The 20,909-nt window shown below is 37.8% G+C and overlaps 1 protein-coding gene across 1 annotated transcript; it reads right to left on the bottom strand.

Annotated features, from left to right (window-relative positions):
- Nucleotides 1-10,559: 10,559 nt before the first annotated feature.
- On the bottom strand, nucleotides 10,560-16,244 carry cbln4 (cerebellin 4 precursor). Its single transcript, XM_084916123.1, has 3 exons — nucleotides 15,187-16,244; nucleotides 13,785-13,901; nucleotides 10,560-11,075 (listed from the first exon to the last, which is right to left on the bottom strand). The coding sequence occupies exons 1-3, from the start codon at nucleotides 15,451-15,453 to the stop codon at nucleotides 10,878-10,880; spliced, it is 582 nt and encodes a 193-aa protein (XP_084772249.1). The 5' UTR covers nucleotides 15,454-16,244; the 3' UTR covers nucleotides 10,560-10,877.
- Between the last annotated feature and the right edge of the window lie 4,665 nt (nucleotides 16,245-20,909).

The following is a 20,909-nucleotide window of genomic DNA, read 5'->3' as shown; positions in this document are numbered from 1 at the left end:
CTAAGGGAACTGCAGAGTCAGGTGTAATTCTCTGTGGGTTTATGAACACATAGTTAGTCATGAATGTGTGTTATACCTGCTTTAAATCTGGTTTGCCATCAACATTACTATTACTCAAATGACGCTAAAGCTGCCTCACTACTGCAGAATTGTAAAAACAATCTTCAGAATATTTTGGCATGTACTCATTTTCAAAGTTAGGTTGTAATGTGGTATATTTCCTTCACAACAGTCAAGTATTTTACAGACTGATGCCATGACAACAGCTGTGCGGTGGTGAGTCTTTACTCCACCAAGGAGGAAATCAAAGCCTTCAAATCTCACAAGTGACCTGGCACCATTTCTAACAATGAACATTGGAAGGCTGGCTGGCTGCAGCTGATTTCTGAGCAGAGAGATAAACTGCAGGCTTTTCTTTTCTTTTAGAATAGCTCATTTCATCTTTGAATTTTCTTAGATTTTATTTTAAAGCAATGAGGATTGTAATTTTGACTCCAGGAACAATTCTACAATATAATGCACGCCATTAAAAAACAGTTTAGTGACACAGACATACTTTCTGCATCTCCATATTGGGAGATTATTCTGTCACAGTAGCTGAAGAGAAAACACCACACCATTAACAAAACAGAGCATCTCGAAAAAGAAAAATGGCCCAATAAAATAACATACCTGTAGCATAGATAGTAAAATGGCTTAATGAGTAGTCCATCTATTTGTTTTCTTAAATAATAGTGCACGAAACACAATAGCATCATAAGCTTGATGAGTACTATATGTTCTCTGTCTGACACATGTCTTTAGCTGTACTGAGCTGTGCTTCGCCATAAGCAGTGGATAAGGTTTTTTAGGATTATCCGCGACAGATAACAGCTTGTTAGTGTTCTTCTCCACCACAACTGCAAATGCATCTGGCTTTGAGTCATCAAAAAGACAGCCTTCTTGATCAGTTTCTCAAGTCTGTTGGTGTCGCCGGCTCTGATGCTGCTTCCCCAGATGACTGCAGGAAGTTAAACTCCGCTGGTCACGCAAAATCAAACACTTTACAATTTTTCTACACATGTATATCTCAGTTTCTTAACAAATTGGTGTGTTAATAGGACACTAAGTTAATTTAAGTTGATATCTTTTCTATACTGCATTTTCTTTACTGGGCCAGACCAGTAAAACCAAACTCTTTTGTTCTTTAGATTAAAAAAAAAAGAATTTTGAAGGTATCAATATCAGATTTTATCATGTCATCATGTTGCCAGGCAACTGCCTAAAGTGACCCATTTGTAGCATTTATGCACATATAACATCTTATAAAGGCAGCATATAATTTCAAGTCATGACACTAACATCTAATTTAGATCCACCAAACTTGAGTTATGCTTGATATATTATCACAGACCAAACATGGGGTAGCAGCGGCATGTATTAGTACTTTTAACTTTTCAGATATTTTCACAGGGAAACTAGTTTCACCACAAAATAAACAGCAGTGCATTTCATTAAAAAATGTAAAAAGAAATCATCCAAGGCCAGATACAACCTTTTTTTGTGGGTTGTTTCTGATGTCTGGGTCATATGTTTGACACCACTGCCTCACAGCTTCGGTGTTCTTACACTTCCATCTGTTGTTAAAGTGGATGCCTAGGTACTTGCAGTCCTTCGCCACATTAATATCGCCTCCCAGAATACACAAAGACTATGTAGACATCCTTTTCCTTCTGAAGACAATCACCCTCTACCTGGTCTTATCCACGTTCAGAGCAGACGATTTTTCCCAGACCACTCCTCAAAATCATCCAATACTAGTGCCCTGTACTCCACCTCCGAACCCTCCCACACTTATGCATCCTACAACTAAAGAGCCATCAGAGAACCTTCTGCAAATAGCATGGCCCTGAGTAACACTAAAAGTCTGAGGTATAAAAGGTGAACGGGGATGGGCACAGCACACTGTGTGCTCTGTGGAGCTCCTGTATTGCTCACTTTCTCAATCAGACAGAGCTCTGCCTAGTCAGACGAGCCCACAGTCTGTCAGGTAGTTGACAATCCAGGGGAAGGTGGTCATGTCTACTCTTATATTCTCAAATGAATGAGCTTCTCTATGGTAGTGTTTATTGTAGAGCAGTTGAATTGGATTGCATTAACAAGTTCCTTTATTCCTGCTATTGTATTCACCCCCCTTCAAAATGGAGTCAGACAACACAAAGATTTAGATACTACTCATGACTCATGTAACCCTCATCTTCATCTCTTGCTACCTGAAGCACGTAGCTGTCTTATCTCCAAAGCTGTTTACTTATTCAAGAACTGAGTGATGCCTCCAGTCATAGAGAGGAGAAGATTATAAGGAATTAACACTTTTTAAAAAAAACACCATTGGCATTGTCCTTTTTGGATTCAGTTAAGGATGTGACCCAAAGAGAAAACAACTGCCGCCATGTAAATGTATGTAACACGTTTTAAGCCTAACGTCATACCGCTGTACTGTCATACGGTGTCTTGAAGGTTCAAGGACAGAAAAGTCACCTTCAATACAGAAACTTACCTATATTTCATTTGAGTCTCTGGCATCAAGAATATGCTAATTGACTGTCTGCTAAGACCCTTACCATGTAATTTAATTATTTAACAGCATGTATGTCTCTTAAAAAACTAGATGTGGACATTTCAAATTTCAACTGCTGATTAGATGACTTTTTAAAATATTGATGAGGTGTCTCAGTCATGACATCAAAGAGCATAGGCTAAAAATGAGTTTGTTATGTAACCAGTAAGAATATTGTTTTTGATTTTACAGGTCAGACTAATTGTTTCCATTAGCACAGTGTGAGTATGTCAAGTAAAATAAAATTTGAATGTGCTTTGTTTTTAAAAACATACTTGGGAGGCACGGTGGTACAGCCCTAGGCTCTGTCGCCTTACAACAAGAAGGTTCTGGGTCCAGTCTTTTCCAGGCCTTTCTGTGTACACATTGCACGTTCTTCCTATCAATCAATCAATCAAAATTTATTTCTATAGCACATTTAAAAAGACCACAGTACATCAAGGTGCTTCACACAAGTGCCGTAGTGCGGATTACAACAATAGACAAAGAAAAGAAAATACAGTAATAGTTACAGTAACAATTACAGTTATGGAATACAAATGCAGACCAGGTGGAAGTCCGAACTAATTAGCTTGAAAGGCTAGATTGAACAGGTGGGTTTTAGAGCATGATTTAAATGATTCAATGGATTCTGACATGCGGAGATCAGGTGGAAGATTATACCAAAGTTTGGGTGCGGCGATAGCAAAAGCACGGTCCCCTCTCGTCTTTAGTCGAGGCCTAGGTTGCACTAATAGCAGTTGGTTAGAGGATCTAAGCGCTCTCTTAGGGCTATACAAGTCCAGGAGGTCGGTTAGGTAACTAGGTGCCATGTTATTTAGAATTTTGAGAGTATACAAAAGGATTTTAAAAACGATGCGGTATTTGACGGGGAACCAGTGAAGATCCCTATGCTGTCAAGGTTTTTCATGAGTCCTCGCCTCTTCAGCTCCATGACTGGGACCCTAGTTGGCTCGTGTTTAAAATGTTCAGAAGGAATCAGGGTGTGAATCAGATGATGCAGCTTACAATGTAAAGTACTTTCAGTGGTCAAGATGCTATGTTTCATTTATGCGGGGAACATATCACTTAGTCTCAGAAATGTACTGCTGTCCCAATTGAATAAAGCACATGGCAGAGTAGCTATCACAATTCTAAAATCTATATTTGTAGACTTTTCTTACTGCTACTTGTATATCAATAAAATAATGCAATTGGGCCATGACTGAGCCATTTGAAAATTATGCTTTCTTCTGCTAAGATGGGCATGGGTGTAAAAATAGAAATTAAGAGACAGTTTTCCCATATGCTCTCCAAACTCCTCACATAACAAGTACATGCTGCTCCTTGTTATAGGCCATACACATTGTTTTCTATGCCTGGTGAAAGCTGTGTCCAGGAGGAGCATTAAACAAACTGTCAATTGAATGCTTGTAGAACGTAAAAGAAGAAAAATCTGCTGGGAAGTATAGAAGAAGGAACTAAAGGTATTTTGCAATGTCTGCACTTTGCTTTACTTTGATGCTCAATAAGGAAGGAAATCTTAGAGTAGCCTACAGAAATGTTTAAAATGTGCACTGTTCTTTGTTATTGTGTGAAGCTATGAAAAGAGACCCGTACTGGGAAAAAAAACTATTAAAAAATACTGTTTTGTAAAGGTTTTTCTCACACCTCTGATGATTTTTTTACGTTTAGACGAAGCTCGTGTTTTGCTTTACTCAGGTTAATGCTGAGTTATAATTCAGTTCAGGGGTTATGTGTCCCAATGGATACAATCAAAGTGAATAGTGCTCTGCATATCTAAACCCAAGTGCTGAAAACAATCTTCTTAAAGTGCTACATATTTAGAGACAGTATATTCAATCACATCTCAATATTGTCCTCTGAAATGCCGGTAAAGGTCAGAATTAGGTTTGAAATTCAACACAGCACACCTGCCACCATAGCTTTGAGCAAAGCAACAACTTGTGTTCCTTAAATCCTCTTTTCTGCAGCAGTTTTGTCCCACAGCTACACAAACATAAAATTACCATTTGGAGTGGATTTGGAGTGTAAAGTTCTCAGGATGGCCTTCTGTCTGCTGTTTAATGAAATTCGAGACATATGCAGTTTACCTAAAATTGACTCTGTGGCAGGATACTTATTATCTAGTAAACAGTCAATCTAGAGCCTGAACACAGTCGGAAACAAATCAAGCTGCAGTGGCAGATAATCTCTCTGCAAATGATTTTGGGATCAGATTCATTAACAGAAGGTATTATTGTTGTTTCAACACATAACACAAACGTTAGAGAGCAGGATTCAACATGTTTACCACCGCTTGAATTGCAAATAAATGCACGTTAGATAAAAGGCCACTGAAACCTGTGTTTGTCCATTACTCATATGACATAACAATTACAAATGACACGACTTGCACATCTTCTTTTAACTCAAACGGTTTGCTGTTCATAGAGATATAGCTGCACAGTTTTTCCTGCACCAAACAACACTGGCTGACAATGTAACTCATGTCAGATTACTGACTTAGAGCTATTTAATGAATATGCGTGTTATCTCGGAGTGGTGATATATAATCTTCTTTGTTTTGGTCTAATTCTTCAGGTCAGCCTGTTCCCTCTGAAGTTGCACTTGAAAGAAATTTTGTCTCTACTGTGTCATTAATTTCCAAAATATCATCCTCTCATAGGCTGTTGTTCATGTCATTTGAGAATCGCTTAAAAATGACAATTTTAAACCCCCCTGTGGTTGTTTCATAGCATGTTTACACCATTCCTTGTGTTTTAAATGCCACACTGCATTTGTCATCCAATAAAACAGGGAAAAAACTAAAATTTCATTTTATAAAAACAGCTATGTGGAAACTATTAGACTATACAGAGATAGTCTAATAGTTTCCACAGAACCTGAGTTAGAATATTCCTTTATTCCTCTTTGATTTAGGACATTTTCCTGAGCTCAACTTTTACACATCGTTGGTTGAAGTGAATAATCCTGGCCTACCTCATATCGTTTTAAGTTCTTTGAAATGTATAAAATCATATTTTAATCATATTTTGTGTGATTTGGCTCTGAGAGGGAAAAGCCGTTATAGCCTATAGAAAAGGCAACCACACATGAATCAACATTTTTGCTTTTCTTGTTTCAGAGGATAAAGAAAATGCCATCATCACCTAGCAATTCATTCACATGACAGCCTATTTCTGCTGAGAATGAATGAACAAAAAAATGCAATACTGCTCTGTTTGTGGTAAACAGCAAAGTAAAATCCTTTCAAAACATAAAAAAAAACCATGTGAATTGCATTTATCGTGCAAGAAAATTCTGTGCAGATACAAAATAAATGTCCGCCTTTAATAAGAAGAAAAAAGATTTTTGCTGAAGAGCAACAAGAATGAAGAGGGATTTCTATTTACTAATCTGACCTGATGCAAGCTGCACAAATTAGCATGCCCGCCTTACCTGGAAAAAAAAAGCATGATCTTCAAGTTTTCAGATGGCACAAAATTCGTTTCAACCACAGTGTGTGAGATGCCAACCACCACACATCCAACTGCTTTTTCGTTACTTATATATTATACCATCTATGGAATGTACTTAAATATACTGAGATAGTTTAGTTTTGTAAAAGTAAGGATGGATTTAGCTTTGTGGTTTTACGTGTAGCCAGTGTAAAAGTTCTTTAACCCTGCATTCATGTTTAATGGCCACCAGTGTGACTGACAAGTTATTAACCAATAAGTATGCAGTTTTCACAGTTAAACCCACTCCTTAAAAAAATAACAAGATGGAGATGGTGAAAATTTTCATGGGAATGGGAATTCAGAATCTAATGGGTCATATGAGAATGAGTACAGTCTGGCACATGTTAGATGAAAATTCATGAAATTTCAGAAATGTAATGTGTGCAGTTTTTTATTCATTATTGTGTGAGCAGCATGGTGGTGTGGTGGTTAGCAGTGTTACCTTATAGCAGGAAAGTCCTGGGATTGAACATGGTCTGAGGCTTTTCTGGAGTTTGCAAGTTCTACCTGCGCCTGTTAGGGTTCTTTGCTGGACCTCTGGCTTCCTCTCACAGTCCAAAGACTGTGAGGAAATTTAGAATAACTTAGGTTATTTTCAATTGGCTGTAGAGTGGTGACCTGTTCGTGTTGTACCCTGCCTCTCAGCTCAACAGCTGGGATAAGCTCAATTTCCTTCGTGACTCTGTGGACAGATGTTAAAAGCTTATCCAAAATTGACATGAGGTTTCTTTTATACTTATTTCACATATACTGTTTATAAATGATGGACATAACTCATGGTTGAAAAGTGAAACCAGTGTAGTTGTGTCTTAAGCCTGCATCCTTTGTAATGGTGAGATAGGGGTGATTCTTGTCACTGCAAAAGAACAACCAGGTTGTATAGAAGTCTATGGCAAAGAGCTCTCACTGCCACTGTCCACCTTCCTGATGGGTTTATGGGCTCATTAGTTTCAAGTCATATGAATACAAGAGGAAGTTTTATATTTTTTACATTATGATAAATCATATGCCTATGAGCATACAGAGTGCCTTAGTGTCTCTGTCAGCGCAATTATGTCAGGTTTCCAGAAGTAAAAATTGTAAACGTGACCCGCTCATCTTCCCACTTCACAAACAAATTGGCAATATCACATCTTTTATACACAGTGAGTGCTATTACTGTTCTTATCTTCTGTGTGTTTCCATCACATCCATAGATTTGGACTTCTTAAAGCAGAACTCCATCACAAGCAACAGCAGCATAAACTCAGATTTTTCCAGTTTTTGGGGGAAAAAAAACGTAATAATGCTACGTCTTTTAAAAAAAAACACAATTTTTATTTGTTATTTAACGGCAGATTCGTCAATACATTAATTATACATTAATGTATACAATTAATACATTGATTAAAAAAAATGATGATCAGGATAAAACTTTTGAACCCATAGATTTACATTTATATGTTCAAATACAAAATTAAGGAGTAAAATTATCACCAACTGAAGCTTTAAGCATTTCAGGGGCACAGTCCAGCTTCCACAGTCATTATGATTCCACCAATGTGAGCAAATACAAATGTAATTTAGACACCAGAAATATTATTTCAATTCAGCAAAATAAATATACATAGTGGAATTTAATAAATGCTGCCAGTCTTGTACTTTTAAAAAACTTTTAAACAGAACTCTCTCGGTGAATATATTTGCAGTATTAATTTCAGCATTATTTTCTTGTGCAGCTGTCGGCATGACAGTTACACAACTGTAACTGTCAATTTTCAGGAGCTTTGTTGAGCTGAACATTTTTTTTTCATTCTTAGCTTTAACTGAAAGATGAAAAATCGTCCTCTTCAATGTTCCCTTTCTGGTTACAAAATGTGACAGTGATGCCAAGGGAAAGTTATCAATCACTGACAAATAATACGTGAACAACCAACAGGCAGAAACGTACGTTCGAAGAGTGAAAGTGAACATCTAGAACACTTCAGAGAGGCTCAAGCTGATGAGGGTGTATTTTTTTCATTTCAGGACGAAATAATGAGGGAAATAGGCTCTCCTAGGGTTGATTTTTAACAGTGCAGATGCACACTGCAGCAAGGGCTGTAACTACTGTAGAGATGAAGAGGGGAACCATTATATACTGTAAGCGCACATTGAGCTGGAGAGTAACAATTAAGGAGTTTATTAATTCATCAGTTATCCCAGGCCACCCAGTGGAAACGGCTTATGCTCACAGACTGTGACAGGAATCTGTTTATTATCAGCATGTTAACTAATTAAGGTTCTCAGATGCCCATTAAACTTTATTAAGGTCCATAAACCAGTTGACTTGTGTAAGATCTATTAGGAGAGCACATGTAGGAATTTTGTTTTTTACGCTTTGAATTTTGAACGAGTGCATTTTAACACAAATCCAATTATCTGCAGGTTCAGAAACATATTTGTTTTCGAGTACTATGCGCTCTTACAGTACAATATCTGCAGTCGCCACTGATTCATTCTTAACACTTTCCATGGTTGTGTGGAGGCACTCAGCATTTGGTTAAGGTCAGGGAGAGATTATGGTCTTTGTTCATGATAGAAAAAGGCAACAGAGACATGAAGCACGATTTACTTTATTCACATTTGACCAAAGCCATAATCTTTCCCTTACTGCAGTATCTAATTTCTTTTTTTTTTCTTATTTTCTTTTTTGCCCTCTGGGCAGAAAAACGAACACACTGTAAACATAACACTGACCGATGCCGTTATCGTAGTTGATTTCGTGAGCTTTTTGGCACACAGTTGCCAGTTAATTAAACAATTAAGCAAATCGAGAGCAGCACTAGTCCTCATTTAAAGTCATGCATCTGGCCACCTGACATATTTAAGTCTACCATCTTTCTTGCTTTTTGCTCTGCTTTGGTTCTCCATTAACTCTGGGTTAGCAGTGGTGCTTTGACGCATTGGATGAGGCAAAACTGTACTGCTTGATTATGCTATTATGTTATCTTGATTATTTAGCATGGTCAACTTAACAAACATCATGCATTTACTTAAAAAAAAAAAATAGTCCTTTATTTAAAATTCAAATAAAAGACAAAAAATAAAGGCATAGAGTTGGTTTGGGATACCAGGATCTTCTACAGGACAGAATAGGGAGTGTTTTTGACCATAAAGCCTTTCTTGTAAAGGCAACCGGCCAGAAGCTTCCATCACAAAATATAAGAAGTTACACACAGGGCACAACAAAAGGCCCAGGCAGCAGAGGATTTCTGCGGCTTCTGAGATCTGCGCGGTAATCACAGGAAGAGTGATGGAAAGCTGAAGCAATCAACCGCCACCTCGGCTGCACACTGCTGAAAGCAGATTGGAGCCTTGGAGACAAAAGCAGCTGAAAGCAATCATTAATGGTCCTTCTGCTGACTCACCTAAAGAAACCTTTAAGGACTTTTACTTCTTCCTATTGTTGACTAAAAGCTCTCGTTTCTTAATTTAAGCTTGTGCTGAAATAAACAGCACGAAACTTTTGGCTTCTACAGAGGGTCAAAAGCAAAATACCACCGAACAAAACGAGAGCTTCACAGCAAAAAGATTAATGCAAAAGAATTGTTTTATTAGATTTGTCGTGCTTTCATTGTGGTTGAAAGCCAAATTCCTACCTGAAATAAGACTGACTGCCCGGCATAACTGAACACGGAAGAAAGTGTCCTATTAAAACAGTTGGCATGAATCATATTTCCCTGACATAGGTGTTCCAAACGAGAGTTTTGTTTTATTCTGTTTTCGCTTGTTGATTGATTAAGTTTAGGTACCAAAACTCGGTTAGGTATAGAAAAACATCATGGTTTCACTTTTAAACAAGCCCCTGTGACCTGATGCGTCACTACACCAAAGGACACCCTGTACTTATCTCACAACTTGAGCGTCAGTGTGCCAGGAATGAGATCCGACTGAAAGCAGACTCCTCACATTTTCTTTGTGTGTCCTTTCAATCAGTTTGTTTTTGTTTATTTGTATGTTTTGTGCTCATTTTGTATCTTTTTGTGCTACTGTGGTTTAGCTGCATGTCTTTGTGGATCATTTGATCTTTTTCTCTTCATGGTAATTTAAAGCCCTTTGTGGTAATTTTCTGTGTTCGTGGACATCGTTTAGTAAAATTCTAAAGGTTAAGTCTACGAGGTGATGTGGCTTGTGGCCACTTCAGCAATTTTTAAATCAATTTTAAATTACTTTGTTTGATTAAGGAATTTCCAATAGCATTGTTTTAGGCAATCGGTGACCTACATTACTGCTATCCCTCACGTATCCTGGAACAATTAGCTCCAGAAAAGACATTCCCCATTACTTAGCAATACAAATACTTGGTTGATGACAAGCTACACAGGTAACAGGCATATGGTTTACTCTCAAAAGGCAGATGTCTTTGAATGCAACCGTTGTCATGGGAAAAAACATCAGTATGCTAAACATATTCCGACAAGTGAAAGTCTGAAAAGTACTTTTGAGATGTTTTAATGTTCCTCTCTGAGGCTGCTTGAGTGACAGGAACATACAGTACGATAGGGAACATTTCAAGTCTCTCTTTCATCTGGACGGGGACACAGCACTTCCAGCGAACGTGAACCATTTCCAAAGTCTTATTTTCCTCTCTATGTTGGGATCCATTTCCATCTATCATTTTTCAACATTTTGGCAAGATCCAACTGATGCAGCAGCAATGTTTTGATTATACTGTGACAACACATTATGAAGAAGTCAGTAAGCTTACAATCTTCTTTTTTTTTTTTCTTTTTTCTTTCTTTTTTTTTTCTTTTTTACAGAGGGAACACAAGAAAGCCAGAAAATGTTGAGTATTGCCATCCACCAACTAGGTTTCCTTTCTCCAGCTTTAGGTAGACTTTGTCCTCTTTTTCAAGATAGAGCAGAACTCCATTAGTGGCTGCCTCGCGAGTTACATCTTTGTCACCCGCAAAGGCAGAGATGACTGGTTTCCCATTCAACATCAAGTTCACCTGGATGATCCAACAGAAGTAACAATTAGCAAGAGTACAGCAGGAAAAACGGAATCTAAGATGTGGGTCAGCATAGTTTATTTCTTATTTGTAATTATGTCACTTGACCTCTTACATGGAGACAGTAATGTTAAACCCACTATACAAACACTTAAGTGCACTTACTGTGTATAGAGTGGAAGAGGGAGGAATATAAAGTCTTTTCTCCCTTTTTTTTAACCCCTTTTGGAGCAGTGAGTTTTCACTTTTTTTAAAGGCAACATTGAGATGTACATGAGATTATATCTGCATGTGTTTTATAAGGTAGCTACAGTGGCTAACAAACAGTGCAAAATTGACTTTAGGAGCACTTCGCCTTTTTTGGATCGCTTTATCCTCTAATGTTTTTAGCACCCCGTCATGTGTCAAAGTTAACTTTATTCAAAAGCTGACTTTCTTCTAGAGTTTAGCTTTGGACTGGTCTGCTTTGCACTGACAGCAGTTCTTTCACCAATTATCACTCAATGCCACTGAATATCATTGATTGTCTGTGGTCTGTTGTCTTTAAATATGAAGATGCTAATTATGGCAGATATATGCTGATTAGTGAGATTAGAGGGCTACCTACATATTACACCTACAGGAGCAGCTCAGCCCTGGAAACCCATACCACGAAGCTCCCGGCAGATTTTAATGCCAGACGAGGTTTGAAACTCTGCAGTTACTGAGTCAGTGTGTTGGTGGCTTTTAGGCACCATTTAAATGGTTTGTTGTAATTCCTAAATGCTTCCACTTTTTAATAATGCCACTTAAAGCTGATTGTGGAATATCTTGGAGGGAAATTTTTTCACAAACTTACCTTTTTCCACAGTGGCATCCTATCGCAGTATTCAAATTCAGTGAATTCTGTAGAACGACTCATTCTTTGGCAGATGTTTGTAAAGGCAGACTGCACGGCTATGTGTTTGATTGTATACACTTGTGACAATGGCAGTGAAAACACTATTAAGAGGTCTGGTCCAATACTTTTATCTGTATAGCTTATCTGTGCTTTGAATCAACGTAATATTGCACAGCTTTGATATAATGTACAAGTTAGCATCATGAACCTGATTAAAATACTAATTTGTTAAGTGACGAGATCATTTTAGAAGCTAGCCAACTAGCGTTTCTGCTTAAATGTAAACGCTAGTTGGTTATTTCGTGAGGAAGTTTTCAAGCAACAGTTTCAATAAGCAAGGACGCTACAGTCTGCTAGCTACAATTTAGTTGAGTCTGTTTTGCGCTAGTTGATGATTAGTAGACTTCATTTTTAAGGTAACATTTGCTATTGTTGCTCACTGTTGTCACTCTATTGGAGTGGAAGACTTATTAAATGAGGCATCAGAGAGCCAGAATTAACATCATATTGTTCTGACATAAAAGCAGTCTACAGGCTCTGAGAGGTTACGTTACTACTCATCCATACACTGACAACTGGCAAAGCACTTTATATAAGGAAAATTCTCTGTAGTGCTCTATTGAAAAAGTAAAAGGTATCAAATACCCCACCCAAAACTCAAAAAGAGACTATTACTCTTCAAAGTAATGAAATAATAAAGGAGTAAAACATTAAAAATGTTCAAATTAGAAAAACAAAACTTTTAGCAACATTAATTTTCCCTTTGCTTTTACAAGAACGCTGGCTTGCCAGTAATGCAAACTCGGGTGTTACGAACTCTCAAACAACCAAAATTGTAAGGGGGAAGAAATGCTGCACTAGTTTCCTGTTTTCTTTTCTAAGCAGCATCTCTGGGGGCAAAGGAACATCAAGCAAATTGGTTACAGATGTGCTCATAGACACATGAATTTTGCCTATCAGAATCCTCCAAAAAAGCAAAATTGTTATCGCACCAAAGAAAATCATGTGTGCTGATGGGGATAAAATCTCTCCCTTAAAATCATCTTCATCATAATACTTTAATGGAGGAATCACTAGGTGAGATAGTGTGATCCAGATTAACCTAAAATCAGAATTTGACAGCAAATTACTTATTAAGAAGCTTCAAACTGAGGCAATACAAAGGCTCATGATACTAATGAAACAAATGCACTGACATGCGAATGTAGCACGTGTATCTGAGAAAACCAAGAGCAGCAATGATGCATATCACCAACTACTGTGCGTTACCTTCCTAGTTCATTTTTTTTTCACTTTAGCTACTTAATATTCTTTTCAAGGCGGATGAACTTTGGCATTTGTACAATTAAATATTTGCAGAGGTAATTGTATTTTAAGCCATTATATTTCAACATGGTCATTTTAAATTCAAATGAAATTCTTGTTAGTTAGTCACTGAAAATATAACCTTGGCGTCGAGCAGGTTTATTCAAACCTTTAACCTAACACATTTTTTACAGCCATATCAGTATGAGGTGTTTGTGCTTTTTGTTTAATGTGTGTGGGTGTGGGAATGCGGTGGTGGTGATTCATGGAATAAAGCAATTAATCCAATCAATGAGGTTTTGATAATGAGACAGCATTTTTTTTTTCAAATGTCGCTGAATGTTTTCTATTGCAGATTACATGCAATTATTGTTTTCCCTTTTCCAGAAGTAAGGTGTGCTTCCCTGCGCAAATAATTTCTTTATTGTCCCAGAGAAAGATATTTTGTCCCAGCCAGACACTGAAATTGGGGTTTTACAATTGAGTCAACTGCACAGATCTGTAAAATGAACATAAAGTGATACCTGTATGGTTTGGCTCTGGTACACTTTAATCACGTGGAAGTTAAAACTGTAGACTCCTTTCCTCGGGGACAGAAATACTGATTCAAATGTGAAGTAGTTTCCTATATTCACAAGAACCTGTGAAAGGAGGGAGGAAACAAAGAATGCGACAAAGGTGTTTATATACTCAGCACTTCAATAAAGGTTTTAATTTCAAATGGGCTTTGGGATTAAATATTTAAATAGGACATCAGCCAAGCACACTTCACTGTTGTGGCTACCAGGTCGCTTTCCTGATCAGACACAAAGTGAGTGTGACACACTTCAAAAAACATTTAATTCAGGCTTCCTTCTCAAGAGACCTAAACCTAGCAAGTGAATTTCCAACTCCACAAAAAAACAAGTGATGCGTAAACTAGATGATATCCGGAACCCAACAACAGATTTTATAGATTAATTCCACTTTGCAGCAACAAAAAACACGAGAATTTCTTTTGTTCAGGTTTAAAGTGACTGAGAAACTACTTCTAATATGATACATACAGTAGAAATAACATTGGCTACTTCTGTATGTTAAAAACAATTCAAAATGAACACACTGGTATATGAAGGAGATATTTTCATCCTACAGTCATATAAACATAGAATATTTAAAATAATATGGAATGTGAACTTGACTGGGTTATCGCTGTAGGCATGAAAGGCTCCTGCAGAATCTCATACACTTGAATTCCACCTGTTAAGACTCAGCCAGGACCTTTGACATGGGTTGCTTTCATGGCAACAGCATGCATGATCCACACCAATCATATCTCTGGTAGTGCAGTATGACACCAAAAGATCACGTTATGTAATGTCATGTAAATGAGAGGGCAGAGGATCAGTTGTGTGATATGGTTACAAACACCTTACACTGCCCACCTATGCATGACTAATCGAGTTCTTGTTGTTTTCGCTGCTGCTTGATTTGTTTGGGTGTATTTATGTAGGTGAATGTGTGGATGGGGCGCGTAGTCGAGTGCGCGCGTGCGTGGCGGGGGTAGCTTGAGGCAAAATGATGGGTGCGTGTTCAGGCTCTGCAGGATGCCCGCCCTCAAACATAATCCAGTCACTTTCGAACCTGCTTGCGTGTGATTATGTGCACTTGAACAGTGTCCACATGCCAGCCGATGCCACCAGAAACCAGCTTCAAACTAAACTGAGCTGCAGCTATACTTAAAGCTGCAAACATGTTCTGTCAAAGTCAAAACTGGGCTTAAAGATAAATATTTGTACAAAAACAATAGACCCAAGTACCTTCGTTCATTGGGAAATTTTATGGAAAAGACAGGAAAGATTTGGAAAGTGCTATTAATATATATTTAACCACTTTTGTCATTAGTGTTGTTCATTAAAAAAATAAAAACAAAAAAACGGTCCTAACCTGGTCGAAGTAGATTATTCTTGTTTTGTTGCTCATTTCCGACGGTTCGTGGTTGTTGCTCCGGACTGCAGAGAAAGCCACCTTGGAGTTGGCGGCGCGCACCGAGATGCCGAGCGGAGAGGATGAAGCCTTCCAGTCCGTTGCCGGATTAGAGTCGCAGACCACGAGACATTTGCCCTCCAGGACGATCGGTTCCGTGTCATTCTGAGCTCTCACAACCTCAGAGATCACAGTCCAGCTGAGCATCAGTAGGAGTGAAGTAACCATGGCTCTTCTCTGTCTGTGACAACTGTGGCAGCGCAGATTCAGAGACCGTCTCCTGCACCACACAAGTTTCCGTGTCCCTCCACTGCTCTCCCCCGCTGCAGACGCGCCTGACGCTGTAAATTTCGCTTACTGGATCCAAAGATATGCCATATCCAAGTGAAACACAAACAAAAAAGCAGAATCCCTTTAAAGTCTAAATCTTCTTTTGAAGAAACCCTCCCCCCAAAAAAACCTGAAAAACACGAAAATCACCGATTGTTTTCTATGCGTCTCATTTTCAGGTAGACTTTATTAAAAGCTCGTGGATCAGAAAAAAGTAGACCATCCAGTGCGTGAGGGGATCAGTCGATAAATCGTCCATAGCCTTCACTCCCACTCCAAATAACGCGTCTGACAATATCTGTTCCCGCAGTGATATGCTGCTTGTGTGCGCGCCCAGCCATCCACTTTACGCACGCACGTGTGCTAGAAGTTATAATTAACGGTCGCTGCGTAAATTCCCTAAAGCTTTCATTCCTCTATTTCCTCATTAAATAACCACAAAGCAAAGTATACATTTAAGAAATGACTGTATTAATGATGAAAACTGAACAGACACTGAACATATATTGATAGTTCCTCCGGTCCTTTCCTCTGATCCAGAAACAAACTCCTTAAATAATTATCCCCAAACATATTTCTGATGATTTCACAGTTTTAAATTACTCTGTGATGGAAGTATATCGCTGCATCTGTCACCAAGCAGGAGTTTCACTTCCCTGGTATCTCCCTGTCCACTCCGGCTGCAGGTTTCACTGTAATGTGGTGACTCATCATAATCTCATTGCACAGGTGGGCTGAATTTGACTCATGGTACTATGATCTTTCACATAAGTCATTGATGGGACTTTTATGTTGTTGCTATCATTCTTGAATCCAGCACTGTCTTCACTACTTGCAGCTTTAAAATAAAAAAAATAAACAAATATATAAAAAAAATTCAACTTATTTCTGAATCTGGAAGGCAAAAACATTCCACACCTAATTAAAGACCTCTACTTTAATTTCACTAATTTTACCTGCATCTCTTGTGAGCTGAATGGCTGTTTTGATTTGGTATAACAGGATTTGGGCTTCATACATTTATCACTCAGCATCATCTGATGTAAAATTGTACTTGTCTGTCTTTGTATGCTGCATTAAATCAACAAGACACCCAAAGTGTCCTGAGAGAATATTGACAAGAGATTAGAGATGTGAGCACGTCACCTCTGTCCTTGTGTCACTATATGCGCTCCATAAAAAAGCAGATCAATTTTAACGTCCTTCCTCTGACTTACAAAGTGTTACATGGCCTGTCTCTTTCAGTTTTAATTGAGCTTGCTGCACCTTAAAAGTCAACAATAAATAGCTTAGAGTTTCAGTTAGTTTCAAATTTTTCTGAGGAGAGGGTTCATAAGTCAAGTCAGGCTTTGCAAACTGATTAATTTAGTTACATGGATAAAGTACTATACAGAAAATGAATCAGTTGAGACCATTACAGACAGTAGCCTTGCAATATACCACAGTGCAATTGCTAGATAGTGAAAGCTGTAGACAGTGCCGTTAAACTAAAATAAGCCTGAATTCTAAAAAGCACATCTGGTGTTAGGCTTTCGTTTGCTTTATCATTAAATCCTCGCTTATGAAAGCCGCTTTTTGATCTTTGTGGCTGAACAATGAGAGATCACAAGGCTGCACTGTTAAAAATGATTAAATGGTAAAATCAAGCAAGCATCCAACAACCAAATGGAGCTGAACCCTGACACAAATCAGCCCGCTCTAATAGACAATATGGTGACAAGTGTTTAACATATTAATGCTGCTTAAAAACGGAACATGCTGAGAGCTTGTCATTAACAGATTTCAGGTGCAATGCACATGGAAAAAAGCAGATATTCATAATATTTGTTCTGCCAATGGAACAAATGGAAAGAAATATGATCTGGTTTTGTTTTGGACAGTTTTACAACACAAAAGAGCATGGTGACACCGTATGTGTTTTTTTTTTAAATCTGAAAACGGACTGAAATATTTGCTGTCTGGACTGAAAGCTGTAGATCTGTGAATGCAGATGAATCTGTCTTTACCTGTCAGGCATTTGGGGCATCAGTCCAATTGACAACCTGAGGACATTACTACCCCAACCTGAGTAGTAGCTGCCATTGTGTGAGATTTGTGTCATCACCAAGCTCTGACAAATGGTTGCGTGCCAAATGTCGTGCATGTCAATATGTTTCCATGGCAATGGAGTTTGCAGAGCTGGGAGAGGATGGCTTGTAATGTGCTAAGAACCACTTTCCTTTGAAATTTTTCACTTGGCAGCAAAGTTGTCCGGATTTTCTGTTGACAGACCGAGACTCCAACTTTAGCCATTAATACCTGAAGTGAATTTATGAACTAAAAGGAGCTTTGGGTTACTTTAGCATGATGAAAATTTTAATAAAGAACTGTGAAATACAACTCCAGTGTATCATATTATGAAGAAAACATCGTTTGGTCTCTGGAGGCATTGTCCAATATTTCAGGGCTTCCGGTCTATCAGCAGAATATTTGGGCAAATGATTTGTGTTTTAACCAACAGTCACTGTTAACAAATGTAGATACATTATGAAAAAAGCACTTATTAAAATAAAGCTTCATTAGCCTTCTTAAACATGTTTCGTCAACTCAGAGTATAAACAGAAACCACAAAACTTTCTGTACTCTGTTGCTCAGTTCTAAATATTCGTATGCAGATATCTTTTTATAGAGATTATGAAAAAAGCAACTGCAGATACAAATGATCAGCATAAAGTCAGAGAATGTGCTGTGTATAGTCAAGCTTCAGTGAGCTAAATATTCAAAGTACATCTGTGCATGTGAATGTTGTAAAAATCCCATTTCATGCTACTTTCTCCCCAAACTATTATTAATAATAATACAAATGCTGAATGTCAGAGACGGATCAGCTGCCTAGGTGCCATATTTTTTTTAAATTAAATTTAATCTTTATGTAATTTTAATTTAAAGTAATAGGTCTCTATTTTGTTCTCAAAAAATAAAGACTTGATGAAAGTGCATACTCTCATCTTTAATTGAAGCGGATACCCTTTAAAGCCAAGCATATCGTATTTGATACAGTTTTGATACAGTTTTTGAGACTTCTGCATCATCAAAAAATGATATAAATTTGACAGTTTTTTAATAGCTAAATTGCAAAAATATGGTTAATGTAGCAAATGTGATACAAATTAAAACTCATATATGCAGATTAAAATTTGATATATATTTTTTTATACATTTTGTCTAAAGGTTCAACAAACACTCCATTATGAAAAAATTAAAGATTTCTGGCAGTTATTCCATGGTTAAAGTTTTAAAGGGTTAACATAAGATTTTCATTGGGAATGACCAATGGACGAACAGGATTGGAAATGAGTATGTCAGAGGGTCAGCTCAGGTTAAGCTGTTTGGAAACAAAGTTAAAGGAAAAGCTGAGACGGGCAGTTCATATATTAGATAAAGGATGATTAGATGAAGGCAGATTACACAGAAGATGTAGTGCAGGAGGACACACAGACGCTTGGTATGACAACAGGAGGATGAGGTAAGATGGAGTCAGCTGATCTGCTGCGGCGAAGAAAAAAACTGCATTTACTAGAACCTCTAAAAATTGGGAACTGTGTTTATAAATGACTATAGTTCTGAAACAGCAGTGATGTTTCTGCAGAAAGCCTTGTATGCTCTCCCTTTTCAATTCTTAATAAAGAATTGAAACGAATAATGGCATTGGCATCAATAAAATCCTATCCATATCCGCCTCCTTTTTATTCCATTAAGAAGGACACAAAAAAGAAAACCTCCCTGGGCTAATGATTTTGTTGGCTGCTTACTAAAGCAGACCTGTTGGCTTGTTTGTTAATGGAATTTCAAGTTCACACAGTTTATTAAAAATAAGCCGATGTGTTATTGTCTCATAAGTGTCCTCAAAGCGCCCCCTGTTTATGAAGCTGTTTACACATTGTGAATAAAACAAAAATGTCGGTGACACACAGTTAACGAGTTACAGTAGCTTCCTGTAGTTTGCACTCTCCATTCCCACATAGGTTAACACTGTCAGGTAACTTTGCCACTGAGATGCAAAGCAGAGGGTGAATTTGAGTGGGCCTGTATCTAGAAGTAAATGTTTCTTGCAATGCCACATGACTCACAATTGGATCACCTCGATAGTTTGGATCGGCATGAAAAGTCTCCTGGTTAAATGATCACAGAATATATCTACTTCTTTAAATAAAAAGCCAAAGGTAAAGTCTTCACGTAAACATCCAGTCACCGAGTTTAAAGCTGAAGCTATCTTTGCGCAGGCTGTGCACACAAGTGACTGTGTGGATGTTCTCTCAGAGATTCGTGTTCGTCTGTGTCACCTCTCCAGTGTGAATTATTTGAATTAGAATTTCTGCTTTTTATGAGAAGTGGAACTCATGATTGCTCTCATAATCCTTCTTTCACTTTCTCGCCACGATGATTTCTAAATTATTTTCGAGAAAATGAATTATTGTATATTTTGTTGGATATCCACGAAAAATCTTTTCAAGTGTCTCTGCCAGCGGAACAAAACCAAGACCTCCAAGGTCAAGAGACTCAAGGCCCTTTCTTTGTTCGCTGGGACATAATTGTAAATTTGATTGAAGAAGCATTTGAATGTGGAAATGTTGTGGAAAAAGAATCAATTTTTCGGAAATAACTGTATACAGCCTCTGTCTTTCACTCAGTCGTGTTTGGAGGGGGGGAATCACCAGCAGCTATTAGAGTACCTGGGTCTGACCTTGCTGTTCCCATCAGTAGTGACGGCCGTGCTCCTGCTGTGAAAAGCCCTTCACAATGGAACACACATAACATTATCTCAAACGTGTCATGTTGTAAATCAGTGTCAGGCAGAGATTAACTTTAGTAATTCAGTGTTAGAAAAACCTGACGAATCTAAAACACTTTTCATCAGTTTCAGCAGACCACGGTGCAATTAAACTCACCCTAAAGATGAGAAGATGTTTCTACAAATGCTTAACCCAGTAGGACCCAGCCATCAAAAAATAGCCAGAAAATTCAGATTTTTTGTAACTGAGATGTTTATTAACCCTTGTCTTTATGCATGCTCAATCATCCAGGTAAGTAAATCCCAAAAGGTTGATTCTGTTCATCTGGATGTAGCGTTTTCAGTGGGAGAAACGTTTCGTCATTTTTTTGTATCGCATTTGATACATTGGGTGTTTTTGGCAATTTTTTCTTAACAACAATGTTAATTTTAGGCCAAAAAAGAGTTTTGTCCATAACATTTTGAAATTATGGCAAGTATATATATTGTTGATGAGATAGAGGTCTCAGAAACTCATGTAGCAAATATGATACAAAGGGTATTATAGGGTTAAATCACATTAATATTTTACCTGTCCCTTACA

Source organism: Perissodus microlepis, chromosome 20, assembly GCF_051167445.1.
Source record: "Perissodus microlepis isolate ML-2025 ecotype Zambia chromosome 20, ASM5116744v1, whole genome shotgun sequence".
NCBI lineage: Eukaryota > Metazoa > Chordata > Actinopteri > Cichliformes > Cichlidae > Perissodus > Perissodus microlepis.
This window is presented reverse-complemented; position numbering and strand designations above follow the sequence as displayed.

Coding starts and splice junctions, on each gene's coding strand:
- cbln4 (XM_084916123.1), bottom strand. CDS start 15,453: ATGGTTACTTCACTCCTACTGATGCTCAGCTGGACTGTGATCTCTGAG. Junction 13,902..15,186: donor GAATAATCTACTTCGACCAG/GTTAGGACCGTT, acceptor CTCCTTTCACAG/GTTCTTGTGAATATAGGAAA. Junction 11,076..13,784: donor ACCAGAGCCAAACCATACAG/GTATCACTTTAT, acceptor TGGATCATCCAG/GTGAACTTGATGTTGAATGG.